The sequence below is a fragment of the Acanthochromis polyacanthus genome, chromosome 6, assembly GCF_021347895.1.
Source record: "Acanthochromis polyacanthus isolate Apoly-LR-REF ecotype Palm Island chromosome 6, KAUST_Apoly_ChrSc, whole genome shotgun sequence".
Lineage (NCBI taxonomy): Eukaryota > Metazoa > Chordata > Actinopteri > Pomacentridae > Acanthochromis > Acanthochromis polyacanthus.
Genome location: NC_067118.1, coordinates 37,132,194 through 37,160,041, shown reverse-complemented (window position 1 = coordinate 37,160,041; position 27,848 = coordinate 37,132,194). Strand labels below are relative to the sequence as shown.

Sequence of the window (27,848 nt, the reverse complement as noted above, 5' to 3'; positions counted from 1 at the left end):
ATCAATCGTACAAACAAAACCAACTGTCTCAGCGTTCGATATGGCTTGACATTATTTATTAGGGTTCTGAACCCAGATCATTTGTGGTAAAGCTGACCAATAACAAGAAATACATCCAGAAAAAATGGTTACATTTTCCTTAAATAATATTGCTGGAATTCCATCAGTTCATTGATAATTTTATGGACTCTTTCTAAATCTCTCACTCACATGTATCCTCTTTATGTGAATCTATATTTCTAAATGCATGCAGAATGTTACAGCAAACATCGCCAGACAGAATCCCCAACATAACCACCTCAAATTTCCCAAAGCCAAAGGAGCCTTCTTGTTTCCCTGTCAGCCCAATACCTACAGATCTGCCGTTAAATATTATGCAAAAACAAACACAGCAGTGCTTATAACAGAAAAGCTGGTACGAGTAGATTCTGCTCATTCTTGGATTTAAAATTACTTACATGATTTTCAAAACAGTCTCAGAATTTTCTGTCTATTGACTGAATGACTGTCTAAATCAATCCCATTATTCTCCATTTTTAACCATAAGAATCATCCGATATGCTATTTCTAGTTAATCACCTCAAAGAAAAGTAATAGGAATTGCAGAATTTTTTGTTATTTCAGCTAATGATTTAGAAGAACAGACAGATCTTTGCTTAAAGGAAGAATTTGTGTGATTTATTGACAGGCTCTGAGTTTATGGATGCTCTATAAGCTCTAATTGATGTTAAACCTGGCATGAAATGACCGAGACAGACATTATTCTTACTGGAACTGTGGGTGTTATTTCAAATGATATGTAATCAATTGTACAACGATCCAGCCTTATTATATTTCACAATTTTTATGTGTGATGTAAAACTAATTGGTGAATATTTCCCCTACTAATTTGTTGTTTTCTACACACTGAATTTCACCGCTTTATCCAAGGCGCCATCATTTCCAGTACAACCACTTCAACAGTTTCTAAACCTGCGAGAGAGCAAACATCATCTCCATGTTAAAGAGAAGGAATCTCGAATAACTCTCAGATTATCGGCAGAAAGTAAAGTGTCTAATTAGAGTGGAGAGCTGATGACATTCTTGACGTAGAGGATTTGGTGAATCTGTTGCTCCCGAGCAGAAGAAGGGGGATGTAGCTGCGCCATGCCTGGGCCCAGCCCCCGGCTCTCTCCTGGCAGATTCCAGTTGAAAGTTAATTGGATGGGGAGAGGTCTGAGACGGGCTGCGCTGAGGCCCATTAGCGATTCCCCTGTCGAATGCAGAGCCACGAGGATCACAGACTCACAAATAGGAGGATTAAAATAATCAATAGCCTTGACTTCCATCGACCACACACATACACACACCGAGTAATTAGTGGACAACCTATTCAGCAGTGTACTATGACACCCTCCTGAACCTCACCCCACACACACAAGCTTCACACTCCCATAGCTGTGGCGCCTAATGAGGGGAAATAGTTGTGGCTGCTTGTGAGGAAAATGAAGAAAAGGTCAGGAAGCCACCAAACGGCTGCGCATACCTCACGAATTTGTCACTCTCATTCTCTAAAAATGTATAGCCACAACCTTGAAGAAAATTACATTTACGTGTCCTACTGTAATATTTGTAAACATCTGCTGCAAACTAAAGGGATTCTAACTTGGAACCAAAATGGCTGATTTTGACATGAACAACTAATCTACACTTATAATTTACTATTAATTTGCTCAGCTAATCATAAAGAGCAGATCAGGATATCCTCGCAGTACAAACCATATATTCTGGTGATAAAATGGTGCCTTAAATATAGATTCCACTGGCAACACTGCCCTCTTGTGTCAGTGGAAAAACAGCACAGATGTAGTAGACCGGCGCTTTGCAAGACCTGTTGTTGTCTCACTATTCTACTGAATCAAACAAATTCACCGATAACTTCAATAGGTTTTCAGGAAAAACATTTATTTAAATGTTGCAAATGAATTGGGGTGAATTAAAAACACAGGAACCGCTTTGAAATGTTTCTTTTTGTCTCATGATATATGGCTTTACTGGTTTACAGCACAATAAGGAACGTTATTTTAACCAAAAAGTCTTAGCCAATGACACAGCAGGCTGCCGATAGTATTGTGTCTACATACTGTAGATATATATATATATTAATGTCCCATCCAGCATTGACACACTAGCATCAACAAGTGTCGCATATCTTTAGCAATTTCTGTTGTCTTAAATGGTCCACCTTTAAACGCCGCAGCAAATATTGCAAGCACCGAGACTCAGTGAATACAAGTTGGTCGTACATGTCAAGGATCATGTGTGGTCTTTTGCAGGAATGTAAAGGCACTTCTTAAATAAAATGTGACAAACTAATTCATGAAAATGTTTGAGGGGACTGTAGAAGCTAAATGCCAAAAACAGGGTGCGTGTGAAACGGTAAAAATTAAAGTGGGATGGTCTCCGTCTTCACCCGCTCATAACCATTCTGACCAGTTCTGTAAAAAAGAAACGAGAGAGAGACAAATGTGAGTTTCATGGTCTAAATCTTGACAGAGACCTACCCCAACTGCAGCATGTGGAGCTAAGGCCCCCCTCCTCATCCGGCACTGGTGAGCCTGGCTGGGAGATGCTGCATTTGGAGGCAGGTCCCCCGTGTTCTGCTCAGAGGGGGTTGAAGAGTTTACGGAGAGGAAGAGGTGAGGTAATCATCTCTATCTCCTATTAAGCCAAAGCAGTTGGCCCTCTATGATCCAAAGAGAGCTGGTTAGAGAAGCCATCCTCGTTGTTTGCCTTCCTCTAGCTGAGCAGCAGAGAAAAGGGGAGAAGATCAGGGGAGCTACAGTCCAGTCAGAGAGAGGTCAGCTAAAAATTCAGCTTCCGTCAGTACAGAGGAGAAAACAATCAGCACAAGAGCGACTCATTGCAGTTCTCTGGTTAGTAAAAAAAAGGGACTGGTTCACTCTCCCAAAGCTGGTGGCTACGCTATGTACAGATGTAAAACAAATCTATTAAGAACAGGTACATCTACTGTGTGTAGTGGCTTTGAAAGGAACAGCGTCTCCAGCACCAACACAGAAAAAGGCCTGTTATAACAGCACCAAATGACATGCAAATGAAATTAGAAAAGCTGCCTCATAACCACCACACCACTTAGTTCAAATGCCACCAGGCTTTCCCTGAATGAGACCAGTCTCTTCCCTGTGTGTCCACCATATCCCCGTTTAACTGAGGGGAGCCACTGACACATGCAGAGGGGCATGCTGCAGCCAGGGGCCAAGACAGAGGGCTGCAGGAGAGAGAGACAGAACAGCAGGAGGCTAACATGGGTCAGACCCTCAGCTCTGAAGAGCAGGGAGACCACCAGGCTTTCCCACACATACCTACAGGTTAAATCTGCTTTGCAACAGCAAATTATTGCTGTTTGCAAACGATTACTGGGGCAACTACAGCTGACTAGTGTTAGAGTGACCATATGTGGGTGGATCGTTTAGCAGCTAAAAAGCAGGAAAGCCTGGAGGTGCTATCCCACGGTATACACAATGCCCGTACCGGCCCTCAGCCTGACATGATGTGACGAACAAATGCTGTGGAAGAAGAACAGTTAACACACCGTCAGCAGCTGACCTTTACACAGGGCCTCTTAAAAAAGTCTATTAAACAGAAGCGGTAAGAAGAGGTATTAGGCAGACGATGACAACATGAATCGCACAGAGCAGCCAAAAGGTCATGACCAGGAATTTTTTTTCAGGAAAAATTCTGCTTTTATCTCACAATAAGTTTTGTGTTACTTTGCAATACTTATGCTTTCCTTGTCCAATTATAATACTCTGTCAGTTATCTCTCGTGTCGTCCTGGGGGTCAAAATTGACCCATTTTAAAGTCTGAAAATGTGGGGGGGAAAAAAATTTTCACAGTGAAACTTCTGATGTACACATTTTTAACATTTTTTGGGAGCAAAAAAAAGAAATGTTAAAGAAAATTTTCAAGAATATTCATTAAAAAAAAATCAACCAAAATCCAGTGAATTTTGCTGGATTTTGGTTGATTTTTTAATGAATGTTCTTAAAGAAAATATTAGAAGTTTTACTGATATATACGTAATAATTTCAGAAATTTTTAGGAAGATTTTTACTCATTTTTTGAAAATATTTACAAGAATTTTGTTGCTACATTTGTTTTTTTTTCTTTTTTAAATAAAACTTTTAAGGGAAATTTTTAAAGAACTGTTGTAATTTCTTTCCTGAAGCTTTTATAAATTTTCATAAATTTGGGGAGTTTTTTTGTTGATTTTTTTTGGATTTTTTTCAGACAAGGAAACAATATTTTTCGGTGCTCGTAAATGAGGGCAACAGGATGATTAAAGGAAAAACAGATACTACGGAAAGACAAGATTTCGTGCCACTTTACATATTGGATTAAGTCCTTATTACTTCTTTTAAAAGGCTGATCTCTGACAGTATAAAGCTGCAGGCTATGAGCAGCTGCTCTGTCTGGCTGTGATGGGTGAAGCTCTAACTGGATGTGTTGTTATTGTTCAGAATCCGACTGAGGTTCAGTCTGTGGTGCTATGGATAGAGCCAGCTGTTCACAATCTCAGTCTGCGATGCTTCAAGGACCAATACGTTAACAAAACACCAAAAGAGATACAGCAGCTTCATTACCAAGCTCTGCCGTCACTGCATGTAGTCAGTGTTACACCCTTTAACAGCCATCATTGGAACAATCGCAGCATATCCACAGCTACAGCTGTAATATGAGTGACAACCACATCATCCCAGGGTTACAGTTTGTCTAAGCAGCAGCCAGTAAGACAGCCGGTGATCAAACTCCTTTAGTTTTTGTTACTGATGTCCAATATTGGCTTTTTGGCCGATAACTGATATGCCGATATTGTCCAACTCTCAATTTCTGATTCTGAGATCAACCGATGCTGATTTATGTGGGCTGTTGAACTAATTTTAGGTAACATCACATATCGCCTGTCGTGGAATTAACACATCATGCCTGATTTTACTGTGATGCCTCAATGGATGTATTCTCAAATGCAACAAGACTTTCCAAATGTAAACACCGTCTGTACAAAATAAGAAAACTACTTCAACTTAAGTTATGGAAAAAATGCCGCATATATGCCAAATGTTTTTAACGGTCTCAAACAACAGTTGACACTCTCCCTCCCTGCCTCCCTCTATGAGTCTAGTAAATGTGGGCGAAATCCAGGCATTATTGTTTTGGTTTGGTCTTTGGTAAAAAACAAACAAAAAAAAACGCTAACAGTATTGACTGATTTTACATTTTTATGACCATATCGGGTCCATCCCTAATTTTTTTCTAAATGCAAAGACTTGTGTCTGAGCAGTCACAACTAAAGGAGCACTGATATGTACAGTGGTCACAACCAGCAGCAGTCTTCTACATAATACTGCATCATAACCTCAGTGATTCTCAATGTGTCAGAGGAAAAGCAAATGTTATTGGAAGGTAACACAAATTTTTAATGCGACCTTTTGATGGCTCTGCAATACAAACACTCAACTCATCACAACACTAAATCAAATATAACAACAGTTTGTTTAGAACTTAAAGCACTATGATTTACTGTAAAACTGAACATTTGCATCGACAGAAAACCCAAACTACATGTCTTCCCTTTCAAATAACTTCTCTTAGTAATTCCAGAACATTTCAAGTCATGGTGTGCACACAGTGTTGTACATGACTGGAGTGCTATTATCACATTTCCAAAACTTGGTAAGATGATCACATTAAATAGCCTTACATTAACCTGATAGTTGGCATCCCATCTTGACCTTGTCTACACATTTTGCTCTCACCTTCATAATTGATGCATCCATTTGCATCTTCATGTCCTGCCAAGAGCGTCTCCACCTCCTCCTCTGTCATTTTCTCACCTGAAAATGAAAATAAAAACATTTACTCAATTTGCATTTTTTTTTAATAGGATAAGACATTTCACCAAACAAATAACAGTACAGGAAGTAAAAGACTGGTAAAGAAGTAATGATAGCAACATCAGAAACACATTTGCACATCAAGAACATCATTTTCTTTCATGTGTTGTACATTTGCAGGAAAGTATTTTCAGTCCACAGTATTTTCCTGGAAGTGAAAGTAATGCAGTGCAAACCCAAAATAGTCTTTCAACACAGATATCTTTTAATAGGGTGATAAAATGTAGCTTGCCTAGCGTGGTGAGCACGTGACGTAGTTCTGCTCCCATTACTGTGCCGTTGCCCTCCTTGTCAAAGACACGCAGTCCCTCCACAAAATCCTCCATGGAGCCCTGATCTTTATTCTTAGCAATGGCCTGGAACATGGGCAGGAACTGCTCAAAGTCTAGCATCTTGGTGTTCATCTCTGCAAAAAGACAAATAAAACAACATCTGAGACAAGTCAGACCCTCTTTGTCAACAGATGTTTTTGTCAACATGATCTAACAGTTTATACTAAAGTTACACCTTGTACGCTCGATATTTTTATCTCACCCTCAGCCTTGGGGTTGCCCAGGACTTTGAGCACTTCGGCGTTGACAGGGTTCTGTCCCAGGGCCCGCATGACGTCCCCACACTGGTTGTAGCCGATCTTCCCATCTCCTGTCCTGTCGAACAGCAGGAATGCCTCCTTAAACTCTGCAAGATACACAGATAAGTGACAAATTAGAGCAGGAACATGAATTACTGAAGAAGTGAGGAGACAACCAGTATGGAGCAATAGTAATATAGAGACTGAATGGAAACAGAAAAGACATAATGTGCAGAAAATGAGAGGAAGCAGATTAGTCAAAGCTTGGATTTTGCTAAGTAACCTTAAGCTTAAAAATGATCTGAACAGGCAGGGCTAACCTAACTACATATGAAAGCTGAAATCTAACATTATTTTAATAAAAATAAAATGACCATTTCGATATGTATGGTGAAGTGTGATGGACCCACCAAAAACAGCTCGCTATCTGCTGGCAGACGCTGCAAACATCCCTCTAACTTCCTCAATTCAGCAAATACGTTTATGGTCGCAATCTTGCTAGCCTTATCTTTTTATTACACTTCAACAACAGCTTCACCATTAAGACAATCCATACTGTCATCTCTGCTGTAGTTTAGGCGTGCAAAGTTTATAGAATTAGTTTGTAAATATATCAAGCAAGTCCATATTATAGGGAAATGTGCCGCAAATGCATTAGATTATATATAAATGTCCATGTCCCAGAAGAAAACAGGATATATCATGAAAAAATGTTTATAAAGCTCTACAAATTAGAGTGAAAGCACAGGAAATCGAACTGTTTTAAGAGACAGACAAAAATGAAAGAGTAAATTACTGAAATCTAAACTTCCTCTAACATAAACACTGACATGCTTCAAAAAGTCATTTGCAGTACTTTATTTAACACAGGATTAATCAATGACAGTTATTATATGGGTTTTAAACTTCTAGATAACAGTAAGGGATGCATACTTGACACTCAAAAGTTGCCGTTGTTCTTAATGCTTATTTAATGTTGCCAAACGTTGAACAGAACCCATAGGACACTGACATAAGATGTAGAAAAGCAGTTTTGACAAGCTGCAACCTGTAAAATTTTAGGCAATTTTACATTATTTGAAAAAAATATCAAACATATGATAGTTATGTAACTATCTTTCTGAGTTGAAGTTGATGTCAGTCAAGCACTACTAGTAATAACTTGTCGTTGTTGTAAAAAATAAATACCCAAAAGATTAGTGTGTTAGCAGGGGCAAGTGTATTAGTTCTTAGTTTTACCAGATTCAGCAACAGTCTCTCATTCAGAATGGTCTGGAAGGTGGCTCGGAACATTTTCTTTCTTCTATTCAAAGCTTCATCTGACACCAACTTCACACATCAATATTTTACACTACTGTTGCATAGTCAATAAGCCTGCGAGGTACCCGAGCCTTCTGAAGCGTTTGTATTAACAAGTATTGAGCTTTTTTCTCCCTTGCTGTTAATGTGGAGTTTACCTGGGCTTTACCAAGTGTCAATAAGCAAGATTGTTTTGATCGAACAGCGGCCATGCTCGTTTCGCTCAACAGACAAGCTCAGCTCAGATCTAGCAATCAGGGAGACCTGGACGTGGGTTACACAATATCCAGGCGGCAGTCTGTTCCTAATGCTATGGGACTAACTATTCACCAAAAAAAAAAAGCTCAGGCACTGTTGTGGAGTTTTTCCTGTTCTGAGGAATGTGCCTCTTCCCTTCTGGCCTGTGAGCACTTTTTCCAGCACCATATTTGGTGTTAGAGGAGTGGAGGAAAGTAGGAGGAGAGTGAGACGAGCTATGGCCCATTATGTCAGCGGTGATTAAACAAACGAGTCCCTGGACAGAAACCATCCATCGCTTTATCCAGCACCAAAAATGGTCACACTGGAGATGAGCTACTGGGAAGATAACAGGCAAAGTTTATGGAAAACTGACAAAACCAGGAATGCCTACAGGCTAACAGGACGAGACTTGTGGGAACAGATGTGAGGTTTGGCTATGTTTGGCTTAAAACTGCGAACTGAAAACATACAAAAGACACTGCAACACACATCAAAGCTATTATTATAACGTTATGTGCACAATGTAACTGATTTTGACGTTTTAAAACAACGATGCAAAGCGGCTCGCATTCACATTTACAACAAGTTTGGCTCCAAAACCGACATGCAGATCACACCCTAAACACTCCGAGATAGCCAACAGTTCTGTGCAAGGCGGCCCCTTCTCACTGACTTACCATGAATCTGATCCAGGTTAAACTCAATCTGGAAAGGACAAGCAGTTGCAAGTGGGAAAGTGATGAAACAGTAAAGAAACAAAGAAGGAAACCCTACAGCCTAAAACTACGACTACTGCGACAGGCCAGTATAGAGCAGAGATAGTGAAAGATACGGGGCAAAGTGTCATCTGAGAGAAGCAAGAATGAAAGCATGCCAAACAGGCGGGATAGAAAGGTAATGTCACAACACAAAATCAAAACTCACCGAGGATTTGATCTTCTGAGAAGTCAGACTGTTCAGAAAGAAATTAGGCTACATGAAAATGGTTCCTTTTGGTGCGCAAGGCTAGCTTGGGTTAACTTCAATGGATCCTGGATACATTTTCCTTCAGTTAGACTTACTCCAAGCATACATTCTCCAACTATAACACATTCAGCAGTGTTCAATGTACACGAAGATACTTTGGTGACATAAATAAGATTAGTGTGCGATTGTTAACTTAATGTATCGTACAAGCTAACGTTAGCTTATCAAAAGTTACACTTCCGCTAGCGTCCGCCGAGACAATTCAGATCACTCAGCTCATTTGAACATTTTTGCAATGCTAAACAATATTCTGGAAAAAACTGAATCTCAGATTTGATTGCACAACAACGGTGGTAATACTAGCTAAGTCGAGTGCAACGAAAAAACCCACCATGGTTGTGTTGGCTGAGGTGTGTCCGAGGTTACGGCAGACCGAAGAATGTGACGGCTCGAGCAGAAGGCAGGGTGGGGAAACCCTCGCAGCCTACGTCATAACGTACAGCACGTACAGCCGACGTCCCAGCAGAAGCGTAGGCACAACTCCATATATAGAAACAAAGCTCAAGGTATGTTTTGTGACATACAATACTTGGATTGTATGCCTGAAAACCTCTCCGCTATTCATTTTATGATTGAGATGGAAATGTCAGTATTACTTTAGCGGTAAAAATTTGAGTTTAATCCACGTAGAGCAAGAGGGGAGGCCTAAGAGTGACTTATTTTTATATAGGTGACTTTGTTTATATAGAGCCAATTAACAACACATGCCATGTCATAGCAGTTCACATAGTAAATTGGCATTTTCTTTGTATTCCCTTTAAGTGGGCACTTGGTAGCAGTAGGAATGAACAAAATAAACTTTCTAAGGTGGAGTCCTGCACCTCTATGAAAACAGCACAACCATGTCTAGAAGTAGAGGCATCTCAAATATGCCTATTGTGCAGTAGGACACAGCCATAATGGCATAAGTAACTTTAAATGATTTGATTATTTTTTAACAAAAAAGAAAAAAATGGAATCAACATGTCCAACAATTTAAAGAACCCACGTTTACCAATTCTGAAAAAAAGACTTCTACACACTGTAGATATTTCACTATTTATATTTGAAACTTTTTTTTTTTTTTTTTTACATATTTGTCTCCTATTGGCTCAGTTGCAGTTCAGCTGAAAAGTTCCTGAATTTTTGCCAAATTTCTTTGGTTGCAGTTGAGTCACTAATAAGTTCATGGTCTGAATCTTATTTTTGGCAACTTTATAAAAGAGACATTTTTGCAAATTAAGAACAAAATTATTTTGATGTAATATCGCAATTTTAACCTTCGATTTGCTTAAGTTTCTTGACGGAACAGCATGCCACAGACAATTAAGTGAAAAGGATAAACTATTATTTTTGGTTTTACAGTTTTTGGTTGATAAATGGTGTGATTTTGACATTTTATTTCCAAAAAGACAACATGTCTTTTGAATACACCAGCAGGTTTTTGAGTTCAGAGGGTTAAAGACTACTCCTGTGAAAATCAAGATTTTTACCCAATTAACATGTCCATACACTGTTTTTTTTTTTTTTTAAATGGTGTAAGACAGTGACAGTCTCGAATACACATATTCACATTTCATATAAAATAAACAACGGGAACTAATTCTGTCAATTTGTGGAGTCGGGGTTTCCATCTCATTATTTTTCTTTGTAGTTGGTTTCCAGTCCAGATATGTTTGGTTGAATCACTAAAACATTACAGTTTGTCATTGTGCCACATGGAGTAATTTTACAATGTCTGAGCAAAGTCCTAGTTGAGCTGGTGTGTTAGAGCTGCAGCGAGCGAAGGAGGGATACGTGGAGAAAGAGGCAACAACTTCATTGATCTACATGTTCTATAGGAAGAAATGGTTTAAAGTTACTTTTAAGCTGTTAAAAGCAGGAGGAAATCTATCGCACATGCAGACCTCACATTGTGTAGAATAATGTGTTCGAACTTTAAGAGATGATTGTTTCACATTTTGTCTGCAGAAGAAGGAATTTTTTTTCTGTGCTCAGCTCAAATCTGAGTTTAAGATGTGTACCCTCAAGCATTGTTTTGTGCCATTAACCTATTGTTTTTGTTTATTATTGAGCTCACACAAATGAGGTATGGAAACATTGAATCCTACACACAGACCGAGAACTGACTTTTTCAGAATTTTAGAAGACATGCTACTTTTATTTTACTTTCCTTTTCAAATTACCAAAATTTGCCATCATATTTTAGTTTACATAGCATTTAAAGTATTGTATACGCATTACATTTTGTTATTGTAATGTAAGTTACTTTAAGCAGACTGCCATTACCGGTGTAGTCCGTGACTCGGTGCACTCTTTCTTAAGGATGCGCGTTCTGACAGATTCATTTTAAGACGCTTCAAAGGATTTTTGTCTCTTTGTAGTGTATGTCTGATTTTGGTGATTTTGACCCCAAAATGAATGCATGATTGCACTGAGTGAATGTGCTAGGGCTTTGCATTAAGGAGGTGGCTGTCTGGCCATGCAGGAATGATGGATTACTTTGAGGCCAGCGAGATCAGGGACTGATGCCACGTCTCTTTAGAGCCCGGCCAAAGTAATGTCTTTGCCCAGAAGGAGGTCTGGCCTACTGTCATGTCTGTAATCCCACTGTGAGCAGAAGAGGGTGTCTTACCATGGCCCACATATCCTCACAGGCTAAATGGGACAGTCTCACTCCATGGAACCATGCAGTAGATGCAGCAAAGCACACGAGGATGGCAGCAAAGCATAGGCAACAACCAGACTAAGACAGATTATTGCAAACTGTAATGTGGGGCATCGTTAATTTGAGATGTCAGTATTCTTCAGCCCACATTATATTCTTACATTTGATTTGATAACATTGTGATGGTTTGGACTAATGAGGTTTTTGAATTTCCATAGTGCTGAACTTGGTTTACTGAATTCCAATCTTTGCTGGTATTTTACATTTCCTATGATGTGATATGTAGTTATTCAAAGGTTTGATGAAGTGGGAGGAAAATTAAGAGGACACAAAAGTATTATAAATCCAAAATATATCAAATAACTAATAGTAATGTTGGCTCTTTTTTTTTTACTTAGACATTTCTTTGCAACCTCTGCATTGAATTAGCTGTGATATGCTATTGCACAAAAATAGTTGATAGAGAATACTGTAAACAACTCAGTCTAGAATTTGTAGGACGAACAAATGGTAGCTTTTAAATGACCTCATGCTCTAAGCTCAAGGCCTTATTGAAATAAACATTTTGTTTGTGTGAGGTAAGAAACTAGCATTTGGAATTGGCAAGACAGAGAATATTGTAGTAAATCTGCAAATTCATATGACAATAGTATTTGCAAGCACTTAAACGTTTTTGAAATATGGGGGCAAGTAAAACCTTGACATTTCTATTCTAGTGAAATATAAAAATTTGCTCACTTTGAGTTTTAAATTGGAGTTTTAGTTGTGTTGATTTATGTCTGGTAAAAATCACTAGTGTGCCGGTCTCAAGGAGCAGGCAATTAATTTGTTAGATACCAATGAAAGAAACAGCACATAGCATGGCAGGAAGCAGCCTCTCTCTCCCTAAGGAGGCCACTCACTGACATCCAGCTGTATCCTCAGTGCCCCATTTCTCTGCTTAGCTTAGATTCACTTTCAGACTGATCCTGACAATTTGATCTGTTTAGTTATTTCCATAAATAGAGAGAGCTACGTTACAAATCATCTTTCTCTGTTGTCTAAGAGTAACAAGTGATATGTTAGACATAAAATAAGACTGGATAGATATGACTAATTATCTCTAAATATGGTCAGAATTTATGAATGCACCACATAATGTTTTTCATACAAACATATACTGCAGTTAAGCCACTTACCTCCAAAGTGCTTGGGTCAAACGGTGAATCCGAAGGACGCAGCATCCTGGGTTTCTGCTCTGGAGTCGGTTTTGGAGCTGCAGGCAGGCAGGGGTAAGGAGGACCCAGTCTGGGCTGGGCCACTGGTGAAGGAGACTTTTTAATTGAGGGTTCTCTTTTGGGAGCCATTCCTAATGTCCTGAACAACCTAAACACTTCGTCACACCTCTGCACAGGCTGGCTGCTGAACGGAAATGTGAAACTATGAAGGAATGTGTGCTGGTTATTGGTATCGTGTGCAGGAAAAAGAGGAGGAGGGCAGGTTTATGATGCTGATGATGCTCAGGGACCGGCAGGTGCATGAGGCAGAGGTGGATGTATGGAGTTGTGAGTGAATTTGTGAAGCAAATCGTGGGAGTAGTCAAGATGAAAGCTGGAGTGCTGAATGAAAAGAGGACAGATATAGAAATAACCAGGCTCTGCTGACTCCCTGCACATGCTTTATTTGGGTCAGTGTGCGTGTGTGTGTGTGTGTGTGTGTGTGTGTGTGTGTGTGTGTGTGTGTGTGTGTGTGTGTGTGTGTGTGTGTGTGTGTGTGTGTGAATAGAAAATGGCAGCAATGAGAGGGTTTCTGTGGCACGTCACACAGATGTTATCAAACTTCTTCTATTCTATCATTTTAGTATTAGATCATGAATAACTAATATTGTCTCTCATTAATAGTCCATCATGTAGATACATTAACTGGCCAAAGAAAAGTCTCCACCTTTCAAGAGCCTTCCATTGGACAATTACTGCAGTGATAAATATGTTTCAGCTACAACAACTTATTTAACTCTAGCTGATGCAGTGAGGAGCTTCTCATTTCTTAAATGTTGGAAGACATATCTTGTGGTCATGGAAAGGATGTTAATCTGTCTCAGAAGGGTCAAATTATTGGCCTGAATCAAGCAAAGAAACAAGGAGATTTCTGAAACTACTAAAATCAGGTTAAGAACCATCCAATGCATTATTAAAACTTGAAGCATAGTGTTGAACCAGCATCTTCCAGGACCAAATGTGGCTGGTTATGTGGTCTGATTATTCCAGACTTTCCCTGTTCCAAAGTGATGGGTGATTCACAGTAAGAAGAGAGGCAGATCAAGTAGCAACTTCTTTCCCTACTGTTTAATACGCATTCAGTTCCAATGAAAAATATTCACCCCTCTTGAAAGATTTACCCTTTTATTGCTGTTTAACACTGAATCACTGTCAATTTAGTTAAGCTTCCCTATGAGAATTTACAAATAAGGACTAATGTCATAGTGGAAATTAATTTCTACAAAGTGATATTGACTATATATCAAAAATAAGCCACCGAATAAGCACTCACCCTCTTGAAGTCAGTATTTAGTAGATGCACCTTTAGCCACAATTACAGCATTGAGCCTGTGTGGACAGATCTTAATCAGTCTTGCACATCGAGGCACTTCAATTTCACCCCATTTTTCTTTATGAAACTGCTCACGTTCTGTCAGGTTAAGCAGGGATCGTGGATGAGCAACCCTTTTTTTAATCCACCTATAAATTCTCGATTGGATATAAACTGACTATAATTCAGAATTGGAAAAGCAGTAAAAGGTTAAACATTCCAAGGGGATGATTACTTTTTATAGGACATCTAGTTTATACTGCATGCTGTGCTAAAGGGAAACACTAGGTGTCACTGTTGCACAACAACTGCGAGGCTTGACATACCACTTCATCCAGCTTTTCCCCTCAAATGAATACAAAAAAACTCAAAACGTTCAGTTAATTGAACTACAGATCAAACAAAAGCAGCACATTTTGATACAGAAGACAGATTTCAATTTCAAGACAAATTTCTTTCTATCTATCTATTTATCGGACTTTAGGAGTGATATTTGTTTAATGTTAAATTATTCAGTGTCATTGCGCACAATCGGAAGACAGATTTACAACTTCTGGCGTCACCCCACCCGCTCATCCAATAATCTTTGCGCTCCGCTCGTCTGCAGATTTCGGGCACAATCCATCGCGCGCCCAATGGGCCTTGAAATCGCCGTTTATGCGTCTTGTGCGTCAAAACAATAGAAACGTAAGACCCTCGCTGCGAGACCAACGGCACTGCTGGTGCTTTAATAGCGGATCGAACATGCAAAACGAGAGAAAAAACACGCCAACAACAAAGTGATCAAGCCAACTATGTATAAAATAAGAAATATTTTGGCAGATTTTGATCAAACAATAAAGGGAAGAATTTAAAATAGTTGTTTCTTCTTAATCTTTTTGAAATGTTAATAGATTCTGTCAGTCTATTCAGCAGCCAGCTGATTGCTGATGAGTCTGCCGAGCAGACAGCAGTGTCAAACAGTTTAAGAAGATTACCAGGGCCTCACGTTTTCCTCATCATTTCCAACAATAATCCACCGCAAGAGGCTAATAATAACTTCAGAAATGCCAGTCTTCTTTGAATCAGGTTATCAAGACTACAGTAGTATATGATGTGATTAAGAAACTGATATATAGCCTTATCATGATATCCAGTTATCTGCATGCATGACTGAAATTAATTTTCTAAATTATAAGACACTTAATTGAAAAATGTACCATGGTTAATTCCTCTGTCTTCCTCTTTGCATGGAGTGTTGTGAAAGCAAATTCAGTTACTCCAACTTAAAGGAAACGTTTCAACAGATTCACTGAGGTTCCTCAACTGACTAATGAAATTATGGCAGTTCTCCCACCTAATGCCATTCAAAGTCCCCCCTGCTACAGCAAATCTCCAAACCACCTGATTTATTTTTAATGATATTACACCCCTCTGTCGGCTGTGTCATGGTAATAATCGGGGCTGCTCCAGCTGCCTCTAGATCACATTAGTGAGGCTTAATATTGACAGTGCCGGGCCCACTAAACAATGAGGCTATGGGGATAGGGAGCTTAGAGGCTGCCTAGCCAGTGGGTATTCTGCAGGAGGTAGAGGAGGTGCAGGCCAGGATGCTCCTGTTCCCTATGCCCTGGAGGACTGGCACCATCATTAGGCAGCTTCTCCTATAGTCCTGTGGAGCTTTAAACCCACCACTAGCAGATCAACAACCCCACCCAGACCTGGTACATCAAACGGTACACTGATGGGGGACCATGAAAGTAGCGGCAACTTGATTCCCTGCTATTCTTTCACCGGATGGAGAAACCTGCCAGGACTACGGCTCAGCAGCTGCACCTTGTGTGGCTTCCTGCTGTGACAAAGTATTAGGATGAGGGACAACTACTCTGCAGGGCTCACCTTATGACAAACCAGCAGTTAGAAGTTCATCTTGAAGGATATACAAACCCCAGTTTCTTAAAAAAAAATTAAACAAAATCTAATGCTGTAAACTCAACGTATTTTTTGAAATGGAGAAATTGACCAAATTTCTGTTATTTTGGGTCATGATCACCAAATGCAATTTAAGAAAAGCTTTTTGCTTTTGGATTTGATTAAAAGTGCTTCTATCCGTTAGACAAATTTATGTTGCTTGTCTAGTTGCTGTATTTGCATAATGGTCACACTGGGATTCAGACTAGGCCACTTGTGGGACACTTGCACCTGATCACAGACACTATGGCTCTTTGCCAATCACACCTTTGCAGTTGATTCTCCCAATCAAAAGAAATATAATCACCTGTACTTGTCCTTGTGTTTGCCAGGTTGTTCAGTGTCAGTTAGTTGTCCCTGTATGCTGAGATTTTATCTTCTATCCCAAATTGTTGTTTGGATCGGAGGGGATTTTGTACGGGGGCCCACAGATTACCGTCCTTGATTAGTGGTTGGGTGTAATCCTTTCAGACCCTCTCTCTCCAAAACACCCCTGGGATATGCCCATCTCCCCGAGGACCGGCAGCATGGCAGATGGATCCTCCTCCCCCTCTTCTGCCCCCTCTAACAGCACACCCAAAAACACTGTTGATGTCCTGGGACGGAGGTTGTAAAGTATCCTGAATATGAAACCACAGGCACCTTTGTTTAATGGCTCTCTCCCCACTTAGTGAGAATTGCCCTCAGGCCTGATTCCCATTCTGTAGCCACATTTCTGCTCGATTGGAATGTTTTCCAAATCCATTAGCCCAAAGGAAGAGGAATAAGCTGCGGACAATCTGCTCGTATTGCCGAGACGAAATGCTGCTAGATCTTATCAACATTCACTTTGCGATTCGGCTGACTCTTTAGTTGTTGACATCATAGTTTTATGGATACGACAAACCACTACCCCACACAGAAAATATGGTGGCGTGAAGTCAAACAAGGGATTATATTCTCACACAAGCAGATAAAGATAACAGTCCACTTGTTTGTAGGGCACTGACTTAGACACACACCTTGAGTCTAAAGCCATCATGTGGTGTAATGTATCCTGAGTGGGCTGTTCTGCTTCCATTTACACATCAGTCTACGTTTATAATATGGTTTGATTTAGAGAAGAAGAGTTTTGAGTTGTGGAAACGATCTTCTTATACGCTGATAGAAAATTGAGCAAATGGCAAAGAGTCATGTTTCATTAAAAGATTTGAGGTTAAAAGGTCATACTCTGCTATGACCATGTGTGGTGTGTGTGTGGCATGTGTGTGTGTGGTGTGTGTAAGACAGTAGGTCTGTCAGTCCCTCCCTCAGGAAAGCCTACTGTGTATGCAACCATATTCAGCCTCAATGAACAGCAAATGGAGAGAAGTGAGCCCTGGGACTTCTTAACACACACATATGATTATGACAAAGCGCAGCAAAAACATAACTTCCAAACAGATGAAGTGCATATGCATGGGAAGTATTTGCTAAAAAAAAAAAAAAAAAAGATCAAAAGCATTAGAGATAAGACATTAAAATACATTCAAGTAAATGCACATTCTGCACGGTGCCAAACTTGTATTTCTAGTTGGCAACAATACAGTTTTATCTGTGTACCCTCACCACCCTGAGCCACATCACCCCCCTCCACTCCTTAGCACGCCAAGCTCTCTCGCAAATCCAAGCTCCCTCCATCTTTTATGATCACTACAAGGGGCTCAGCTTTCAGGAGCGGACCAGGGAGCATGTGTGTAGAGCTTTAATTCCTATTGTATTCGTGCAGTCTTGGTGTGTGTGTGAGTGTGTCTGTGCTGCAGCAAAAGAGGGAGAGGGAGATAGAGATGAAGAAAAAGACAGGAACAAGGACCCATCTGTCAGCACAGTGCACGAATCCCTCCCATTCCACTCCGAGTCCCAGGGGACAAGAGCGCTAGACAACTCACTTGTGGCAGTGTTTTTTGTGAGGCGAGTGGTTACCCCCATCAACAGCAACAACAGCACTTAAAGAGAGGATGTAAGACTGGTACTTTTTTGGTCATATCTTTGAACAGACGTGTCTTTTAGACAGATTGGGTCATCTATTCTTCAACACAAGCTGAATCACACTAACAACTTTTATACAACACATTTTCCCATTTACGCTTGTTCTTGGGGGGGGGGGGGGAATCAAGTCACTAACAGACTGTGTAACTTTGCTCAAACAGAAATATTTTTGGGTTGATCTCAGCAAAAGTTGGTTCAGCGCAGATGTGTTCACCAAGACCTCTTCCAGAAGGTTGCCTATCTATGTTACTGCCTAAATGAGAGCAGGGCAATTCCCTTTCCGTTAGTCACTCGGTCATTTGGGAAACCCATGGTGATTGTGGGAGACTGCCAGGCTCCAATTCCCCACGCAGGCTGCAGGTGTGGTGAGGCCAGGCTCACACTCATGGGACAGAAGGGGGAGTGGATCTGCTCGTGGGGTGGGAGTGCATGTACCTGGGAGAGCTTTGGGGGCATCATATTAGTCACCCACACACACAAACAACGGACAGGGCTCATCCTGTCTGTGTCCACATGCCTTCATGGCCAGTGCGCTGACCAGGACTTGATGAGGACCGTTGGAGAGGTGCACGAATACCGTTTTCCGCACGATGAGGCGAGTGACGCGTGAGCTTCCAAGCAACAGATGCCCCCCTTTCGACGCCCCAACGCTTCCTATATTCAACCATCTGTTATCGGCTGCGTCCAATAAATCGTTAGATAAATGCTGCTTTTTACGCGAGGATGCCGATCGGGCCACGCGACTGTATCTGATTTCCTCGACGCGCAACAACAGCCTCGATATCGCGCGCTTAAGAGAGAGAGAGAGAGAGAGAGAGAGAGAGAGAGAGAGAGAGAGAGAGAGAGAGAGAGAGAGGCGCAGAAGCCCACGGAGCGGTTGCCAAAAAGTTCAGTCGCGAGCACAGCTGTGCGCAATCGCGCGCACAATGGGATCAATGCGGGGGCACGTGCGGCTCGCGAGACCCCGGCTGTCAGTGGGCAGTGATGACAAAAGACCCCCACTGAGCCGCGGCGCGCCACGCACGAGGACCGGCGGCCGTTTATTATGCCGCGGCATTTGTAGTCCAAAGTGCGCAAAAATCACCAATATTGTCGCACGATTAGAGAATTAAAAGACAAAGACCATATAAAGCTGTTTAAAGGTCCTATTGAGTGGAAGCGTTAACTCTTCATGCGCTGATGAACCTTCATGACACTGAAGAAAAACAAAATGCATAACAAAAAAAGCAATAATTTATCTAAACTCCTCCTACTTGACAGAAAAATGTAACTGTAAGGGAACCAACTCTAGAAATATTGCACTGCAGCACATTTCTTTTACAATATAACTGTCATTTACCAAGAAAAAAAGTAGCCCCAACTTGTGTCTCCATCATTGCGCCAATCGATTTAATAATCAGATAGCCCATAGTCCTCGGGGGCAGAATATGACGCTAAAAATGGAAGCAAACAACTGAGAGACTGGTTGAACAACGCACACACCTGCTCTCTGCACACCAAGCTGTCAAAATCACTTAAATGCGCACACAAGGAAAAGCGTCTCTTAAGTCAGCGAGGATCAGGCCTACACTGGGTTTAATTAAGTAGAAAATGCCTAATCCAACCGACTAATGAAGAGATAGACAATCGATTAACATGGTTAACACACGCTACAGTATTGTATTATTATTATTTATTAATTTCCAAGTGTGAGCATGTAGGTCATACACATGAACAAAGTTTTAATGAGTACACATTTGACTACAAGATCAGATTTCTGTAGCATTAAAACAGTTTGGCGTCTGTGGTCAGCCAGATTCTGTGGCTAGAAGTCGACAGTAAAAAAATAAATAAAAATATTGAGTTAAATGGCAGAAGTGAGAGTCCAGTTTCAGCTGCAAGGTAATGCATATATGCTTATTTATTTTTATTGTTTAGACTTTATAATACTTCTTCGGACCAGTACCACACGTTTTCCTTGCAATTTAACTTCTACCAGCACAATTTTGCATCTTATTTTTCTGAAGATCAACATGTGTGAGCTACTGGCCACCTTTGCAAGGAGATAAATAATGAATCCATCCATCCACCAAAAATTGCAAAAACGTGTGTAAGTTGGTGGTATTATGGCAACACAGCTGGAATTTCTATCAAATAATGTGTCACCAAAGATAAGGTGAGCTTGGTGAGAAGATGATATGTGTTACTCATGTTAAAATATATATGTATATTTTGGGCTGATGATAACTGCAAGACCTGCAGCTAAGCTAAGCAAGTTTGGGCAGGAAAACAGGCAAGTCCCACAGTGGGCGTCTTCATTCTAAGCTTCCAGGCTACAGTACATGCTTCCTACATAGACCCCCAGTGTCCTCAGCTTTATTTACGTTCGCCATGTGTGCGCACCCTCTCAGTGCTTAAGACCCCCTTGATTTACAAATACAGAATTGCCCCACACGTGCACCCGGTGGCGCACACTAAATCTGTTCCTTACGCATTTGCTGTTGGTGAGGGGTGGGGGGGTGGTTTATGGTCACGAGCCCGCCACGCGCGTTTAGGATGAGCTGATGGTGGGTGGGGCTGCAGAGGGAGGGGCCTGTCCGGCTAAAAGAAAAAAAAATCTGCCCAGTCGTGCCATTTGGAGATGAAAGTTCCAGGCGCGCTCATGGCTTTCTGAAGGAGCACAGCAGTTTGGGGACACTGGCAGATGCGCGAAGAAAGACACCCGGCGATTCTGGACTTATCACTCAGTTTGCTGTAGTCTTTTATTTTTTAAAAAAAGAAAATTGGCCAGGTTTTCTCTTTCTTTGCGCAAAGCGAGCGTTAAATCCGAACAGGTGAGTTTGCAGATTTGTTCATTTGAGAGTCCAGCTTAATTAAAAAGTTAAAAGAATCCTTTTAAAATCTATTTTAATTGCGAAACACATCTGGATCACTTAGTCCAGCACATTCACTTGCATTCCTTTGAACGGATGGGAAAACGTCCTCAAATTGAAGAATACATTTTCACTTAATATTAGCATTTTCAAAACACTTAATGTCTTAAATTGGCAGTGATCTCGTTACTATACTCAGTAGCATTTAAAGTCCCAACAGAATTGCTTGCCCAAACTTCTCAATTCATAAATTACAGTAATCTGTCCCACTTTTACGCACTAGTGCACAATAATTAACTAGGGCAGTTTGGGTTTGGGTTTTTTTTCCAAAACAAAAGCAATTTTTCTGTCCAGAGTCCCTGTTTCACTTTAAAAGAAGATTTAAAAACAGCAATATGTTCATTTATTTCATTAGAATTTTGACTGTGAGTCTATACATTTATTCTACAAGAGGTAAAATTATCATTAAAATGACAAATCTACTGCTTTGTAGCATTATGAACAGTATGTGGGCGGCTTGTCCACATGTTTGTTGATTTGTATGTTGTCTATTTAATCTTTGAGCTTTATATGCTGAGTAAATCCCATCGTGTCCCAGATTGACAGCGTCTCTGCAAGGACTGCAGCATAACAGCAGGGGACCATTCATGCATGTCATGCTAAAAATATCCAAGAATGCTTTAAAATCACAATGTAATTCTAAATAATTGCACCCTCTCTTTCAAATATTTGATTTAACAGAGGAACTGGCTCTTAGGTGAGCTGTCCATGATGCAGTGCTGAAATGAGATCTCACTCTGTATTTCATGTGTTGTCAGTGCTGCTTCTAATTGATGACACTCAATAGTCATGATAAATAAAAATGTGTATGTGCACATTTAATGGAGCAGCCTTGTGCATTTAGACACTGGATGAGGTTTTTAGTTGCTGATCATTTTTCTCTTCTCTCCCTCAGATCAAAATGATGACCAAACCGTTTGGGAAAAGCGAGGATGTGAGTGAGCTGGTGAGCTCCCTCGGCTGGCTGGAGGAGGATGGCAGCTCACAGGATGGAGATGAAAGCCCAGAGATGAGAGGGCGCAGTGGCCTGACCGTAGGGGGCCGCATCCACTCCTGCACAGAACTGGGTAGTGAGGACATGGAGGAAGAGGAGGAGGAAGATGAGGAGGAGATTGGGCCGAATGGTGAAAACGCTCCCAAAAGGAGAGGTCCCAAGAAGAAGAAAATGACCAAAGCTAGACAGGAGAGGTTTCGTGCCCGGCGGGTCAAAGCCAACGCCAGAGAACGCTCTCGTATGCACGGGCTGAACGACGCCCTGGACAATCTGCGCAGAGTGATGCCCTGCTACTCCAAGACACAGAAGCTGTCAAAGATTGAGACTCTACGACTGGCCCGCAATTACATCTGGGCTCTGTCAGAGGTGCTTGAGAGCGGCCAGTCCCCAGAGAGCCACGGGTTTGTGGAGATGCTGTGTAAAGGCCTGTCTCAGCCCACCAGTAACCTTGTGGCTGGCTGCCTGCAGCTGGGACCTTCTCCGATGATTCTTAACAAGCTGGAGGACAAGTGTGGAGGCCCGGGAGTGGGTGGTGTGGTGGCTGGCCATCCCCTCAGCTACCCATCCCCAGGCCTCCCCAGCCCTCCTTACGGCTCCCTGGAGGCATCCCACCTCCTTCACATGAAGGGATTCAAGGGGCCTGTATACGACAACCCCTCCCCTAACGAGTGCAGCAGCGGCACCCCACCATACGACGGCCCGCTCACTCCCCCTCTCAGCATCAGTGGCAACTTTGCCCTGAAGCAGGAGCCTTCTCCCCATGAGTCAGAGAGGAACTACACACCCCACACTAGCCACCATGCCCACTACCTCTCGTCCCACCATTACCCCACTACAATGACTGGCAGCCTACCAGGGGGGCCTCAGGGCCACCCTCTCTTTCAGGCTTCTCGTTATGAGCTGCCCCTGGATGTGGCCTTTGACTCCTTTGCTCCCTCTCACCTGGTCACCTCTCAGATGGGCGCCATCTGAAATGAGACCGAACCAATGACTCCTCTGAAACTGGCCAGAGGAGAAGCACCGCTCTTGTATAAACTGCTATAAAAACGATGACTACAGTACTGACTGTATAGAGAAAACTGTTTGCATTTATGTTGTCTAGTACTCTGGGAGAGCACTGAACGCTCAGAGAGAGAGAGAGACTCATCACCTCAACTCAATCTACCTGATACAAACATGCACCCATAACATTTATTATTTATTCTCTTTTTTTGTCATGATTACATGTTGATATTTGGATTGTAATTATTTCTGAACATGTTGCCCCCTCAGTTGTTAAAGAGTGGAATTAAAGATTAGTTTACCAAATCAGACATCCATCCTGAAGCATCACTCCGATGTTTAGAGGGTTTGTGTTTGAACAATAACATGAGAACATTGGTCTACATACCAGAAAAAAACTGATCAAAATGTCATCCATCCTAAATTGTGCACAGAGGCCTGCAGCCAATGCCCTCCTCATTTGAAGAAAAGCAATGCATTTATTTATATCTGTATTTAATATTTATTTTGATAATGTCCTGTCCTTTTTATATATTTTTCTCAGCACATTTTTTTGTTCACTGTCTTCTTGGATTGTTGCCAGTCACTGGTAGCTGTACTGTATTTAATTTATTTATTTGAGATCTTTCAGGTACTTGTTCATTTGGCATCACAACTTTTTTGTCATACTGTACTGTTAATATTTTGCTGTTTCGCACTTAATTGAATAAATATTCTTATATTATATGCTATTTCCATAGTAAAAATGTGTGCCATGTCTTTTATCCTGTCAACATCCTTCACTTAAATTGGAGCTCGACAGAAAGATGCAGTTACACTACATTAGTTAACGAGGATACTAGTTGAATATTCAGTTGCAGTGAGGTTATCTTCAAAAAATGACTTCTTTTAGCATTTGCCATATTTTTAATTATAGTAAGACTTCTGTTCGCTCACAGTTTCAGCTTTATTTTTTTACTGAATGTGCACATAATATTGCCATTATTACGTGCAGGTTCCTAACAAGTATCTTAATATTTCTCAGCAGACTTAATAAAAAAAGAACTCAAAGACACCAAAAATGGACTTTTTGCATTTTCAAATTGCATTTGCCATATTGCTAGTTTCAGCCAAAATGACTTTTTTCCCCTAGTAATCCACAAACAAGAAGATTAATTATAATTATGTTAATTTCATAACAAAATCCTAATAAAGCCCCAGTTGTGGCAGTCATTTTAACAAGCGAATCAACAAAATCTTGCCTCATACTAAGGCTTACTTTTTGCTCAGTTTCAGCTCTTTTACAGAATGTGGAAATAATATTGTAACTATTACATGCAGGTTTTTGACAAGTATGTTAAGAACATTTCTTAGTAGCTTTATATGAATAGTTTTAAAAATAATCCCCAGTGCGCAAAGACAACAATAAGCAGAAATGGTATTTGACACCCAAGGAAATGAATTATGCTCCTTGTGGCTTCAAATCATTTCACACTTGCAAACATACACACTAATATCAAAACAAATGAAAATGTACAAGACAAAGTTGAATTATACACAAAAAGAATACTTTGTGGTCTGATAATAGAGATCTGTGAGTGTGTCTCTGTGTGTGTCTGTGTGTGTAGAGAGTGTGTGTATGATGTCATTCAAAGGCTTGCTCTGGGGTTTCTATCAGGTCAGGCGGGAGGCTGTTGTGGGCCATGGGAAAACAGCTCTGGGGAACAGGTGAATATGTCACAGAGGCTTTTCTGAGTCTCCATCGTTCGCTTTCACTCACACATGTCCCACTTTCCCATCTAGCTCATGCCAAAACACTGTAGGGCAAGAACTCATTTTCCAATAATTCATCCACGTTTACTGAAAGAAAGACAAGCCTGAAATTTCTGTTCAAAGACACATCAGTTAAGTTAGTTCAGAAGATTACGTGTCTTTTTATTATTGTTGAGAAAAATGTAACACACACTATATGCCAAAGTCTGTTTAAATTAAAATTTCAGCAAAGTGAGAATAAGCTACAGATAAGTAATGTCTATTTTCAGATTAGCTCAAGCTGGCAGGGATCCTAACACATTTATATCACTCAACTAATGACTAAAGAATCGGTCTTGACTTTAATGACTGCGTTCAAGGACATCATTGCTCTTGAAACAAAAACAACGGGGTGGCAGAAAGCAAAGGTGGAGTGGTGAGAGCAAGGGCTGGTGTGTACAAGTGCGTGTATCCTCGTGGTCCTTTAGCCGATTGTAAGAAGGGGAAGGTGCTTTGGAGGTTATTGTCCAGGAGGACTTCCCCCCTCTTCAGCTACCTCTCCAAAAGGTTTGTCTTTTCCAGTCCTGGCAACAGTGGAGAAAGACCGGAGGACAAAATGGGACAATTGTTTTAGTGGGCGCCACTGGTCTATTGTGAACGCAGCCTGTTCTTTCTCTTGACCTGTGACCTGCATTGTTGTGGGGCTTCTCGTTCGGGGAGGGCAGACAGCTGGGGGAACTGCGGGGGGCTGACGGACAGCTGGGCCAATTTGGGGAGAAAAAGAGAGAGAGCAAAGAGAGTGAGAGCATGAGAGAGAGGGATGAGAGAGGGAAAAGGGAGAGGGGAATTAGCGTGTTCGGGAAAGAGAAGGAAAGGCCAAGAGAGGTGACGGAGGTCCAGCTTCTCATTCACAAGTTTGTCCTCTCTGCTCTTGTGTGTCGGCCTTGGCACGGGAACGACACATAGCTTTACACACAGGCCGACACTTGGCCTGTGAGAAAGTATTGGCAGAGTTTGCTGGCGCACACCCTCTTTGTGTCTTTGCTTTTTTGTTGCCACAAAAAACGGTGGGGGGCAGGGAATGTGAATTATCCTCCCGAGTCCAAATACATGAGTGGGTGGATATGGAAATAATCCCTGTAAATTGACTTTGGATACAAGATTACAAAACACAGAGAGATGCAGGGCAGCCTCACAGATTGTGGTATGGTGGAGGGTTTGGTAGTTACATGGAGTAATTTCAGATAATCTACAAATAGTTTTCATGTCAGAAGCTTTTAGGGTTTAGTATTTTCTATTAAACTTGTTTGTCGATGCAAAGAATAAATTGTTAAAAACCATACTTCAGCATGACTCTAACTTTATGGTACCTTTTAATACAGATTTGATCAAACATATCAAGTGTTTATCTTATCTATAAGAAGTGCATGAGGGTCTCCTAATGGGAAAGAACACATGCTCAATAATGTCATCTTGGCTGAAGCAGAAGGCAGCAGAGTACAACCTGTAGCTCAATCCCTAAGAGAGTGAGGTCAAATCAGATATCAGCCCAGAGATTTAATGGTGCTGCAGTCCACCTCCTGACTCCTAAACTTTTATTTGGTTTTAATGTTTGCAGACACTATACAGCAGACATTCATACTGCTGACAGGAGTCCTAGTGGCAACATAAAGGTGATTACTTTGCTTCATCCAGGCCGACGTCACAGATAGAAACAGAAAAACACTAAATCCGAGTTTTTAAAGTGCAAAATGAAGCCTGGTCTCTCTTTTTCTCTCATTCTCTTGTGCCTATATTTTAGTTTCTGTGCACAGCACACTTAATCCACTGGCCAAACAAGAGTGGCTCACACTAAAATGAAAAAGGTCCTGATCCATAGGAGCTAGATGGAAGGATAAAGCATTGTGATTAAGATTGTATTAATGGGGCCATGGGAGGTTGGAAGGCTTTAATCAGTGTCTGTGTGCCGATAATCCCTCTGCCTTTAAGCTGGGGCGAACACAGTGATCCCCCCCTCCTCCTATTGGGCCTCAGCACATGTACACACACACACACACACACACACACACATTTGCCTCTGTAGGGTGTATAGAGATACGGGTGCCCAGGTTGAAAGGTGGAGCACCCAGAAATGGAGACAACCTAGAAGAGCAGCTGGTAGAAGAAAGACCAAGGAGATGACAGAGAAAGAAACGTGGGTAAAGACAGAGAAACACAATGGAAGATGCCAAGGCTGGGGTGGTGAGACGATGGCAGGGTTGGAGGCGGGGTAACTCAAAACACTCATGATTAGAGATGGTCATTGACAACACAGTGGAAGAAATTCAGTAAAAATAAATAAAACTTTATTAACCCCCGTGTCATCCTGCGGGTCAAAATTGAGGCAGTTCAAAGGTGGAAAAAAAATATAATTTTACAGTGACACTTCTGATGTACACATTTTTAGGAAATCTTTGAACATTTTTGGTGGAAAAAAAGGAAATGCTAAAAATGTTTAAGAACATTCACAAAAAAAAAAAAAAAAATCAACCAAAATCCAGCAAAATTCGTTGGATTTTGGCTGATTTTTTTGGGAAAGTTCTTAAAGAAAATCTTAGTTTTACTGATATATATATGGAATCACTTTAGATATTTTTAGGATTTTTTTTTGAAGATTTCAACTAATTTTTTGAAAATATTTACAAGAATTTTCTTGCCAAATTTGGGGGATTTAAAAAAAATAAAACTTAAGGAATTACTGAAGGTTTTGCAAATTTTCAGAAATTTGTGGAATTTTTTTGCTGAATTTTTGGATTTTTTTTTCAGACAAGAGAACAATATTATTTGGTGCCCGTAAATGAAGACAACAGGAGGGTTAACAGGATGAGATTCACTTCTATCTTATCACATCTGATTCATGTACTGAATAAAATAAATCTAGCTTGACATAAATATTCAAGGATGGTTT

General features: G+C 40.9%; 2 protein-coding genes across 6 annotated transcripts; one reads left to right on the top strand and one right to left on the bottom strand.

The window, feature by feature from the left end:
- Positions 1–1,923: 1,923 nt before the first annotated feature.
- zgc:153867 (uncharacterized protein LOC337226 homolog) lies at positions 1,924–13,302 on the bottom strand. 5 transcript variants are annotated; one of them, XM_022199267.2, is made up of 7 exons: positions 12,916–13,302; positions 8,742–8,769; positions 6,489–6,632; positions 6,187–6,360; positions 5,817–5,894; positions 3,532–3,566; positions 1,924–2,477 (listed from the first exon to the last, which is right to left on the bottom strand). In XM_022199267.2, exons 1-6 carry the CDS (start codon positions 13,081–13,083, stop codon positions 3,538–3,540), a joined length of 621 nt encoding a protein of 206 aa, XP_022054959.1. In that variant the 5' UTR covers positions 13,084–13,302; the 3' UTR covers positions 1,924–2,477; positions 3,532–3,537. The 5 variants fall into 5 exon arrangements, with proteins under 5 accessions (XP_022054959.1, XP_022054961.1, XP_022054958.1 ...); XM_022199269.2 differs by lacking the exons at positions 8,742–8,769; positions 12,916–13,302 and adding exons at positions 8,989–9,016; positions 9,422–9,536; XM_022199266.2 differs by lacking the exon at positions 3,532–3,566 and having other exon boundaries at positions 12,916–13,293.
- Positions 13,303–20,883: 7,581 nt separating this feature from the next.
- On the top strand, positions 20,884–23,901 carry neurod4 (neuronal differentiation 4). The gene is made up of 2 exons (XM_022199239.2): positions 20,884–21,075; positions 22,070–23,901. The coding sequence occupies exon 2, from the start codon at positions 22,076–22,078 to the stop codon at positions 23,138–23,140; it is 1,065 nt and encodes a 354-aa protein (XP_022054931.1). The 5' UTR covers positions 20,884–21,075; positions 22,070–22,075; the 3' UTR covers positions 23,141–23,901.
- The last annotated feature ends 3,947 nt before the right edge of the window (positions 23,902–27,848 follow it).